Source organism: Rhinolophus sinicus, linkage group LG05, assembly GCF_036562045.2.
Source record: "Rhinolophus sinicus isolate RSC01 linkage group LG05, ASM3656204v1, whole genome shotgun sequence".
Lineage (NCBI taxonomy): Eukaryota > Metazoa > Chordata > Mammalia > Chiroptera > Rhinolophidae > Rhinolophus > Rhinolophus sinicus.
In genome coordinates, this window is record NC_133755.1 from 139439404 (window position 1) to 139451676 (window position 12273).

The 12273-nt window shown below is 39.0% G+C and overlaps 1 protein-coding gene across 7 annotated transcripts in view; it reads right to left on the bottom strand.

Annotated features, from left to right (window-relative positions):
* Positions 1-3401: 3401 nt before the first annotated feature.
* The window catches only part of METTL24 (methyltransferase like 24), an 84163-nt gene continuing 75291 nt past the window's right edge, over positions 3402-12273 (bottom strand). For all 7 annotated transcript variants that reach the window (XM_019735078.2, XM_074333431.1, XM_074333434.1 and 4 more), the window contains one exon: positions 3402-5397. In XM_019735078.2, coding sequence (XP_019590637.2) covers positions 5083-5397 — 315 coding nt within the window. In that variant the 3' untranslated portion in view covers positions 3402-5082. The remainder of the gene's footprint in view (positions 5398-12273) is intronic.

Genomic DNA, 12273 nt, shown 5'->3' on the forward strand with positions numbered 1-12273 from the left:
TCACCGAAAAATCCTATGTGAAATAGCTTCCTTTATTTATATTCAACAAGTATTTATTGAGCACCTTTTACCTAGCAGACACTAGGGTTTAACCTCCATGGAGCTTACAGTCTGCCGGGAAAGACTGCTGTTAGACAAGCAGATACATTAAAATACAAGGTGTGTGAAGACAGGGAGACCAGAGGGCATCAAAGGGACACAGCTGGGGGCCTAAAATGGTGTGGGTGTGTGGGGGGGGAGGGTTCTCTGAGGAAACAATGTTTGATCTGACATCCATCCTTGAGGAATAATATTGTCTTGTACAAATAATTAATAGCTTGTTTTTATTGATGTAATTATGGTTTCATTAATGTTACAGAACCCACTTGGACCTTTGCTCATTAGACCAGGCTAGCCAAAAACATGTATACACATGACTTGTATTCATCTTTTGTTATCTGTATATATTGAGTACTACAATTTTAATACATTTTTTTTCCTTTCTTAAATGTGTGTACCCTCTGTATATACCCACCCGGGGGTGATATCAAAATATCCCATCACCAGTAACACAGGACACACAGCAATTAGAATAGAAGCTAACCACTGTGCTAGGGAAGGGTCCTGGAAGCTGCCTGGTGTGCTGTTTATTAATTGCTAGATCTTGGGGAGGTCTGGGGGTCCTGTAGGAGGGACTACGGTAGAGGAGAATGACTCAGGACCACAGCCATTTACCAACTGTATAGCTCACTGGTACGTATTGATTGCACATCTGTCCTATGTATACTGAGCTACTCTACTGAAATAATCTATATTAGAATTCAAATTTGACAGGGAACAAAATCCCTTATTGTTTCAGACAATCTTATTGCACATAACCAATCACTAAGAAAAACAAAATATTTTATATGAGAACGAAATTGCTAGTTTTACAAAGCATTGGTTTTAATGAGTGTTGAGAACTAGCATTTTTCTATACAGTGCTAAACATAAAGTGTGACAATATTAAGCTTGCCTGATTTATTTTTCTTAAGGACAGAAATACAATAACATTATTTTTTAAATTTCAATAATTTCTAAATTTAGGCAGTTTAAGAATATACTGAATTTTTGGAATATGATTTCATGTGATAAGTAAAGTTCAAATACCTCTTTCAATGTAAGAAAAAGGAAGATATTTTAGCATAAGGTTAAATGTATTATGAATTCACAAAGAATCAGCAATTGGCTAGTACAAAAGAATTATGTTATTGCTTAAAAGGCAAACATAAATTTATCTCCAGAAGAAAACAATTATATTAATGGAGCTTGGAGGTACTGTTGTATTGTCAAGTATAATAATCTTTTTAAATAAGGCCTTCATTTTAATCTGGTGAAATATGATGATGAGGCTGGCTTCCTGGTATAAATTCAAGCTTCACAAAATCCAAACATGTAATACTTAGGAAATGCAAGTCTAGTACTGTATTTACTATATACTGAACTCTTACAGCCAAGGCAGAAATGCTTACGTGAATAGCTGATCTGGACTGAACACTGTAAATTCATGAATTTGTTTTACCCTGATGTAAATATTAATGGACTTTCAGTCAATTCTAGCGGAAGTTTGTTTAGTTCTCCCTGGCTCTCTTCATTTCAACATGTCAAATAGCTACAAATATTTATATGCTAACCTATTAGAATTGCATCAAATAAAATCACTCTAAGAAACAGGGAAAGGGAAAATTGTTTTTCTTTGACTTTCATCCCAAATTATGACACCAAGTTTGTGCTAAAAGGTGACCTCTGAATCTCTTATATCCTCATGATTTTCACCTAAAAAAAAAAGAACAGGTTTTTTTTTATTATTATTTGATAAGAGCACTATTAAAGTTGTATTTTCAGATTCATTTATGAGCATTGCTTGGTAACAGTTAATTAAGAGATGTTTGTCACAGATATTCGCATCTGAGCTCATTTATCAAGGGTCAAAAACTAGTTTGAAGCAAAGAGAACTCATACCGCACTTCCAAGTGACCTTGCCCTTTCTGAAACGCAGGAGAAAAGTGCCAAGTATTGGGATGAGCCAGGGCCAAGAGTTACTTCCAAGGCCTTGCAAGAGCTTTTTTGGCAACCTGAATATATTGATAGAGAAGTTGTTGGTTCCCATATTTTTTCAGTAAGCTTCCATTTGGCAGGCAGAGTTTAATTAAGTAAATTCTAAATTTAACCTGTGTCCTACAACAACGATCCCAACTCTAACAGATTTGCAGGTCTGGTCTTAGTATATTTGTAGTTTTTCCCCCCACTTACTAACAGGGAGGCAAAAATCCTTTGGAAGTAGCATCTTATATTTGTTAGAGGCTATTGAGGCAGCATTGTGGAGGAACCAACAGGGGCTGTGGAATCTGATAGACGTACATGTGGATTCCTGCCCCACCATCTACTAGTTGGATGATCTGAATAAACTAACCTCTCAGAGTTTCCTTACCTGTATATGTCATCAGGAAAATTACAGTTCCTTGTAAGTTGTTGGGAGAATTAGGAATGATGTATGCACACTGCTGGGCATATAGTAATAGCTACAATAAATAGTAGCTCTTCATTTTGTTTGTGTTGCTTTTGTAGTAGTTTTGGTGATGGCGGTTGTTTTGCTGGTGCTTCACCAGCAGGATCTCCCCAGACACCAGTGCTGTGGTAACCTAGACCCTTTCTCATGGCCTACACCAGGAGTTCTCCACAGTGGATGATTCTGCCCACGAGGGGACATTTGACACTCTCTGGAGACAAATCTGGTTGTCACAACTGAGGCGGGAGAAGGGAAGGTGCTCCCGATAGGAAGGACCAGGAATGCTGCTAAACATCCTACTATGTACAGAACAGCCCTCCCTCCCCCAACAAAGAATTATCCAGCCTGAAGTGGTAGTAGTGCTGAGTTTAAGAAACCCTGATCAATACAATAAGCTTAATAAATTCTAGAGGCAAGGAAACCATAGCAACAGTCAGAAAATGCATCATATATTTCAAACTCTCCATGAAGGGAATGAAGGACAGTCTTAGAAATAAGCATAAAATAAGTACAAATAACTATTGAACAGGCTGCCTAGTAGGTGGATGTGGGTGGGTGTGTTTGTGGTTTATTTTGAGCTTGTCTTGTCTTTTTTCTTAACAGTACACCCATTCTTGCTTCAGATATATATAGTGTGATGAAGTCAGGGTTCTGTGGCACCAATCTGGAATAAATGATAACTTGCCATGTGCAAAGAGGGCTTTCAGTAACACCACAAATCTTCAATCCCATGAATTACAAATCTTGATATGGGTGTGTACATACCTAAAACCTGATCAGACTGGACACTTGAAATCAGTACACTTCATACTTTAGTGTGTAAGAAGGTTTAAAATTAAAAGGTTTAACATATAAAAAGGTTTACTATATATACTTCACTGTATAAAATGTTTATTAAAAAATAAAAGAGAAAGCATCTGTGATACAATCCAAACAGGAACTGGATGAAAGTCTATACAAATTAACAATATCACTTTAGAGTTTTATGGGCCCTTTTGAAATAACGATGGACATTAAAAGCAACCAAACTGCTATTTCAAATTACACTTAGTCAAGCTGGTCCTCCCACCTCAATGACTTTTATTAGTGTACAATGTGTTTTAAAATAAAAACCTCATTTGTATTTTAAAAAATCACTACTAATTTAGAATGTTTTGTTTCTTTTGAACCCAAGTTAGTGAGATCATCTAACTCAAATATATTTTGATTTCTCATTTGAAGAATGGTATTTTCAAAGCATTGCAAGAAACAAAAAGCCAACCCAGGGAATATCTGGGGTACAAGTAGATAAAAAATGGAGAAAAGGAATAAAGCTTAGTGTAATCAGTATTCTATTCCCTCCCCAGATTTCTTGAACAAACCTATATGCATGTTTTCCTGCTCTCTCAAGATTTAAAACGTATAAGAAAATATATCTAACTTATAATAAGGTAATAATTTGGTTTATTGTTATACTATTTAATTAATTTATTTAAAATAGGATATTTGAAAACCATTTGTAGGGGTAAATGTCTAATCTTATAAATAGAAATGATAGAGATCATTTGAACTATTGAGAACCTGCATTTTCTGCTTAATTTTTTTAAAAAGTAAGAAGGATGAGTACGACTGAAACACGTGTAACTATATCCCAGGAAAGAGACAAACTCTGGCCCTCAAGCCACAGGCTTATAACAAATGCCAACTGGCAATAAAGAAAAACTCACTTAATCTTTGAGATAATGTATGTTTTAAAAAAACAGATTTGACAACATCGGCAAGTCTGTGGTTAAGAAATCAAGTTGGAAGTCAGAAGAGGCAATGGTAAAGACACCTAAATTCTGTTTTGTGCTTAGTTTCAGAGGAAAAGAAGGAGATTTAAGGCTGCATATGAAAAGCACACTTAGCTGCAGTTCTTGATAGTCTAGTCTTTAAATTCAATGACAGAATTTGGTGTGTCTGAGTTCCCAGATACTAGAATCAGGGATTTTTGTAAAACCACGGCATGGCCTCAGCAAAGACTGAGAAGGAATGATTGAAATCTGCAAAACGTAAAGAACGTCATTGACAAGGGGAACAGGAAAATTGTGCAAGAGGTGAGTTCAAGTCCAACGAGAGGTCCTATTTTAAACAGTAGGCTACAAAAAACAAGAATTTCAACAACCCAATAAAAATGGAAAATTTATGTAATTACTTTTCCATGTTGGTGAATTCATGGATTATAGATACACAATAAATTTTAGGGAAAACTGAGGTAAGTGGAGGATGATCTCCCAAGGTAAAGTGAAGGAGGAAAAGCACCCCCAGTCTGTCAGAGGCTGAGAAGCAAAGAGCCTGGGCCTGGGCACACGGAGGCTGACCCCTGTAGCACTCCTGTGTCCGTCCCCTCCACAAGTGTTAACTGTGCCCCTACCACGTGCAGGCACCAGGCTACACGCACTACAAAGACAACAACAATGCCTACCTCAAGCAGGTAACAGGCTAGTGGGAGGCTGGGCAAGGAAACCCATAATTCGAATCATGGACATATTCCCTTCTGCAAATATTTCCTTGAGTTCTTGATGAGGACCTGCAACCTATTTCCATCTTGTATTCACCCAGCTCAGAGTATAACAGCTACTTGCATTGAAAATGTCTTTCTTCAGGAACAGTTGAGGTTTAGATAAATCTTTGTAACTGTGAAAAAGTCTGAAATCCTTTAGTTCTAACTCTTTGAGGAGGCTGTACCAGAACCGCACAACATTGCTGTCGCTGCCACTGACCTCGAACCCAGGCCAGTGGAGATGGATCTCAAAGATGAGCTGTCCAATCTGTTCCAGCACATCTTCCAGAATAAGATTTTCCAAAACTTTCCATTCTGCGCTCTCCAGATCTGCTTTGAGAACATCAATCTGTAACACAATGATGAAAGGAGATGAGCAGATTCAATAAACATGGTTAAAAATGCCATCTTGATATCAAGAGTATCACTGTATAACTAACTACCTCCTAAGAAAGCAGAATTTTTCGATTTTTTTTTTTTTTTTTAATTTTTCAAATTTTAGATTGAGAGGTCTTTTTTCAAATGGCCACTTAGGAATTTCTAACGTCACTCCACACCACATATTAATATACAAATAATAAAATGCCAGTCAGAAATCATAATGGACACTCTTAGTTTCTGCCCAAGGGGAACAGATGCCCAAGGAGATGCTGAGTGTGTGTATCATGGAGCTCTGTGCCCACAGCCTCTCCCAGAAACCTATACGCTGCTCGGAGGAACCCAGCCATGTCCTGACAGAATGGTGGCCTGCAGGGAGAGATGGACAGAGGGACTGCCTCACAAAACTTACCTCCCTCCCGTCAGGACTGGAAGTCAGGGAAAGAGTTCTCAGGTATCTGAATATTACACTTGTAAAAAAATTATTATTCCATGATTTCTTTAAAATGTATATGCCAGTCCAGTATTCTAAAACAAAAAAAATCCAAAATACCATTCTTTGTTCATTTAATGAATACAAGTCAGATGCCACGTGAGATGGAGTATAGGAAGAAGAGCAGTATGGGAGAGATTTTGCAGTAAAAGTTGTGAGAATCAGCTCCTTTTTGCTGGCTTTGCACAAATCCGTTAGAATAATAAAACCTCAAATTTTCCCAGAAAGCAATCAAAGCTAATTACTTACAGAGTACTTATATGTACCTGACACTTGCAATATCCATTTACTCCTCTTAACAATTCTCCTAGTTTCCCCAGGTAGAGTTTAGGAAACCAGACTCAGAGTAACCCATCCCCAGTCGCACAGCTGCAGAGGCAATGGTGAAATATGAACTGAGTCTGTCTACCTGGCCCTTACCCGATGTTGACCCCCCATCAACCACGAAAGGAAAAAAACGGTAACTCAAGAGTCCCTGGCCTTTCGGTTTGGAAAAGAAGATGCTATTGGAGAGTGAATAAGGGTGAGTGAGCAGAAGTATTCTTACCAACATCACCATTTTATATTTGCAGAGCACTTTCTGGCTTAAAGAATTACTTTCTTCATGTATAATCTCAGTAAAACAGCCTTATCGGCAGACAAGGATTTATTAGGTAAAGGTGACCTTCTGCTGCCAAGAAATGGAGGGGATGTGGAAGGGGCTAATTAGACCACACAGAGGAAAGCTGACAGCACTCAGACACAAACCAGAATAATGAAGACGGAGAGAATCATTGCAATCACTGCAAAGGCTATTGTCCCAAGAAGTGACAGCACAACCCTAAACAGTTCTTCAGGAAGCTGCCAACTGAAGTCACTAATATCCTGCCCATGAAAGTGACGTATCTTTGCCTGTTGAGAACGATGGACAAGGACCAAGACCAACCCTGCCCCAGCCTCTCTTCTCTCTCAGCGCAGGTCTGTTTGTAAGTTTCTCAGGTGCGGCTGAGACATGAGGTCCTCAGTGCAACGGTAACATTCCCTGTGTGATTTCAGAGTTGGGTGGAGGAGAAGAAGCATAGAATGTAGACATAATTGCTCCAAGCAAATGGTTTTTGCCTAGCATCCTGAAACCCTACAGGAGATGCTTTCACTCTCTTGCCGTGGATAGTACTTCCTGGTCCAGCAGGCCCAGAGTGATGATGGTAACAACCCCAAGAATACCAAGAGGCCTTAGAAAAGGCTAGATGTCTATTGGTTCAACAGTTCCAAAGTCAAAGAGAAAGAGTTTTAAAAAAAATCTTTTCTGAAAGGAAGTGAGCAAAGGCAGGTTCCACATGAACACACACAAGGCTAAAATAATTCTTGTGAATTGGACACAATAGAATTAATTCACTCTTTTTTCATCTCTCCTGCCCTGGCACTTCCTAGGCTTTGTTTAATCTTTGAAGTTTTAAACAGAATATTTCTGAATTAGGGTAATTAAGCTGCCAAAAGAAAAATTTAATCAAAACTACAAAATCTTCTAGTTGGTACAGAAAATATCCAAAACTCAAAATCAACATTTGTCGTGTCAATCCACATAGTCAAGAATTACTACGTTCCTTATAGATGTATTTTGCTTTCCCATCGTTTTCTGTGAGTTTGCATATGTTGAAAACAATCAATAAATCAAAGTATCAAAGGGACAGGGTAATATTAATCAGCCTAAAATTGACCTAAAAACTATAATGGTGAAGTATGGAGGAATATACATATTTTTTCCAAATGTATTTTTTAAATAAGCTGTTAATCAGAAGTTATGAGCAACTGGAAAAATAACCAAATTATTAGGCTACATCATAACAAATATGTGCTTTCTTTGGAAATCCAACTTTCAATTACAAAACGCTAACCCATTCTAAAGAGCAAAAAGTGAATTCAAACATGACAACACCCCCACCGTCTTTTGACTCCAGTAACTGAAAATTCTCCATTCCACGCAGAATTCATAGGTTGATCTAACTCATGCAGCCCAGGTGTGGTGTGGCACTGAGGGGCATATGAGTTCTTCCCTGTCTTCTGGCCTGAGAGCACAAACAGCCAAAGTGCTGTGAATAAAACATGGTTTTCTCTTCCAGTGTGCCTTTTCTATTCTTGCATTTCAGAATGTTCTATTTTTGCAAATGTAATTTCCACTGTTACTGCATAATGCACTCAATATTATTGTTATTATAAGGCACTAAACATCTCTGAATAAGGTATGCCAACTTTAAGGTTCTAATATCAGCTTTCAACAATTACGGTACTAAAAATCATGCAAATGGTCATATCAGAATCATCAAATGCCAATCCTAACACAGTTAGGTTAAATTGGGTTTCTAGAAAAAAACTAAGTGTTAACTCTCGGTAAACTTGGGAATAACTGAAGATGTATTCTTGGGTGGAAGGGTCTCAAAAAAGGTGGAAGCAACAACCTGTTTGGTGTAATTTCAGTTGGGTCCTCCTATCAAAAATTATCTCTTTTTCCTTGTGCCTGAAATATACAATAAGTCACCTTTCATAGAACATTTTGAGGAGAAGAGAATTTTAGCTGGATTAAGATATGAGGCCACCGAGCAGCTTCCTCATCACGGGGACAAGTGTATCCCTGTGTTCACTCACCAAGAACTGCCACGGTGACAAGAAAGGGGGGAAGTGGCCTCAATGTTTAAATTAGTTTGCTAGGACTGCTGTGACAACAAACAACAAACTGTGTGACTTCAACAACAGAAATGTATTGTCTCCCAGTTCTGGAGACCAGACAGCTGAAATCAGGTATGCAACAGTGTGGGTTCGTTCTGAGGGCTATAAGGGACCACATGGGTCGTGCCTCTCTCCTAGCTCCTAGTGGTTTGCTGGCAATCTTTGGTGTTCCTCGGCTTCTGCGTCACTGGGATCTCTGTCTTCATCTTCACATCGTGTTATCCCTGTGTGCTATATTCAAATTTCCCCTTTATAAGAACACCAGCCATATTGGATTAGGGGCCCACCCTACACCTCATTGGCAATGATCATCATTGGCAATGATCCTATTTCAATTAACGTCACATTCTGAGGTACTAGGAGTTAGGACTTCAACACATGAATTGTGGTGCGGGACACAATGCAACCCACACAGTGTCTAAGATAGCTATCACTATGGAGCATCTTGGGCAAGGCAGTATGTGTTCAGGAGCTAATTTCCCAAGCCAATGCCTAGGGAAAGTGTCCTGTGCCAGAGATCCAAGGGCCAGAACCATCTGAGGCAATTATGGACGTCGTCCTGCCAGTGCTTACATCAGCCAACACTGACAGCTCCAAACTCACTAAGTGTCAAACCCAGGGCAGGTCAATTAGCCTCCAAGGCCAATTAAAACCACCCTCATGAAACCCCTGTGCTTCATTCCCTGGTTCCTTCTCAGCCACACTACCAGGCCCGGTGGGTGCAGGTTGTTTTGGCACCCTCCCATCCCCTGGCCACATCCTTCTCCCACCTTCTGAAACTCCTTCAGGCACTCCACACCCTCACGCCTGCAGCTCCCCCACTCCCCAGCCTTTTCCCCTTCAAGGGGGCTCTCCAGCAGGATAGGGAGATTTCATTACATGCCGGCTGGCTCTTAAGAGGGCAAAAAGGAAAGCTGCAGCACCTTTCAAGGCCTAGGGCTGGTATTCACCAGCATCACTTCCACTGTATTCTGTTGGTTAAAGCAAATCACAATGCCAGCCCAGATTCAAGGGGAGGTGAAATCAATTCCAGCCCTTGAAGGGAGGAGTGGCATATACAGACAGGATGAGACAAATTGTTCATAGTCATGTTCGCCAATAATCGACCCCAGTGATTCAAAGTAATATTACTTTATATACGAATCCATGAATGAACTTCAGTATTACAGTAGCCATGAACCTTTACTGGACATAAGCAACACTCTAGAAAAAATGACTAATAAAGCCTTTATTCATCCAAATATTAATAAAGGGACATTAGTTAAAACATGGCATTTGTTGTTAGGTCTGGTTTTCTTGCAAGTTGACAGAGAACCTAGGATATCCAATGGATTAAGGATGAGCAATAAAACAAAATACTGAAAAGGACAAGTAAAGTAAATACATATAAGTCTTAGATAGGGTATTAGCTTCCTAGGGCTGCTATAACAGAATGCCATAGGCTTTAACCACAGAAATTCATTTTCTCACAGTTCTGGAGCCTGGAAGTCCAAGGTCAAGGTGTCAGCAGGTTGTTTTCTCCTGAGGTCTCTCTCCGTGGCCTTCCCCTATGTGTGAGCACTCCTGGTATCTCTTCCTCTTCTTATAAGGACACCTCGGACTAGGGCCCCACTCTGATGGCTTCCATTAACCTTAATTACCTCCTGAAAGCCTTGTCACCAAATATAGTCACACTGGGGGTTAGTGCTTCAACCTATGAAATTGGGGGCACACAATTCCATCCATATCAGATCCAAAACAGGTATTTGCTATACTCTATTTAGAGGCAATCTCTCAAAAAATGTATCTCTCCACAGAGACTTTTAAAACACAGCCCTGTTGCGGTGAGGGCAGCCCGGCTGCTGCAGAGCCAGTAGTTCCTCCTGGGACTTAAAGGCTAATTTCAGTTCTGGGTGGTGAAAATGTGAGCCACCTAATTCATTAAAGGTGAGTCGTAGCAGACTTTATTTTCCAAAGATGGTCTCACCATTCACTTCCCCTTCACATGCTTTTGTACAATATGGCCTTGACCCTCCTCCCTTCCAGAGACGAGGTTGTGCTCCCTCCCCAGGGATGGCTTAATGGGGTGCAGCCTACACAGTGACACCAGGCCCCACACAGAGAAGAACACTTGGTGAACGCTCTGGTGTCCTTGACCTAAATTCTTCATAAGTTTTGAACAAGGGCCCCTGCATTTGCATCATGCACTGGGCCCCACAAATTGTGTATCCTGTCTTGTTACCTTCACCTTGAGTTTTGATGGGCTGGCGACTACTGACTCATAGAGTATGTAGAAGTGACTCTGTTTGACACTCAAGCCTGAGCTATAAAAGGTGATGCAGCTTCTATTTTGTTCATTGGTACAATCTCCCTTGAAAACTTCAGCCACCATGCTGTGAGAAAGTCCAAACTAGCCTTTGCAGAGAGAACACATGAAAAGGCCCTAAATCAATATGGAGAGAGAGATGCCTGGCCAACCCCAGCTGCTCTAGCCGTCAGCTGACTACAACTGCGTGACAGCATCTAAGCCAGAACTGCCCAGCAAAGTCCATTCCAAACACTGAACCCCAGAAACTGAGAGAGATAATAAAATGATCAATTGTTCTTGTTTTAAGAAACTTAAGTTTTGGGGAATGACTTACTTTGTAGCAGTAGATAACTACAACAGAGACCAAATACTGTTTATGCAAATCTTTTTAAAAGTTATTTGTAAAGTGTAAAGCACTATATATTCCAAAGCTGTGATTTCTAAAAATTAACATATATTTAACCAAAATATTTTCTTATAAAAAAAAAACAATACATGGTCATTATTTAAATGGGGGTAGGGAAAAGATAGAAGAAGGGAATAGGGATCAAATATCTGGTGACTGAAGGAGATCTGACTTTGGGTGGTGAACACACAATGCTGTATACAGATGATATATTATAGAAAGGTACACTTGAAACTACATGTTAAGTTGTCTTTATATAACATTTTACCTAAAAAGTTTTAATAAAAAATGCTTTATCTATTAATCTATATTAAATCTTTAAAAGGATATAGATTTTTTCCACCCAAGGAACGTGTATTAAAGCTTAAAGCTTGCTATTACCATCAATTAAAAAGCTAATTAACCATTAATCAAAATCTCTGGCTAAGAACCAAAGCTACATAAGTAACACCAATAGAATGTCAATATTAACCATCCAGTTTATCAATCCACTAACACAGAACAAGGGCCTTCCAATTTAGGCCACAATTGGCTTGCCTCAGTATCAGCTGTCGGATTTTGGGGCCCAACTCATGCACTTTATGACATTTACAAATACATCTCACATTTTGTAAATGATAAATTCCTGAAAAAGAGTGTGGAAATTGAATTTTGTAATTGGGCTCATACTTTTGAAATTATTATTTATTTGACCATTCATCTAGTTATTTATGAACATTTTTAAAATTAGATTATCATCAATTTCCTACCACCCCAACAAATCAAGTTACATTCATTTTCCATATTCATTACAGTTTGGGTCAATATTCAATCATAATTTTAAAATATTTGTATCAACACAACTTCTTCCTGCTTTTTGGTTTAATTATGAAAAGGTATTTTGAATGATGAAAGTAAATTTAGGCTTTTATATATATCAAGTCTACTTAAAACAAGATACATATAGCTGCAACTATGA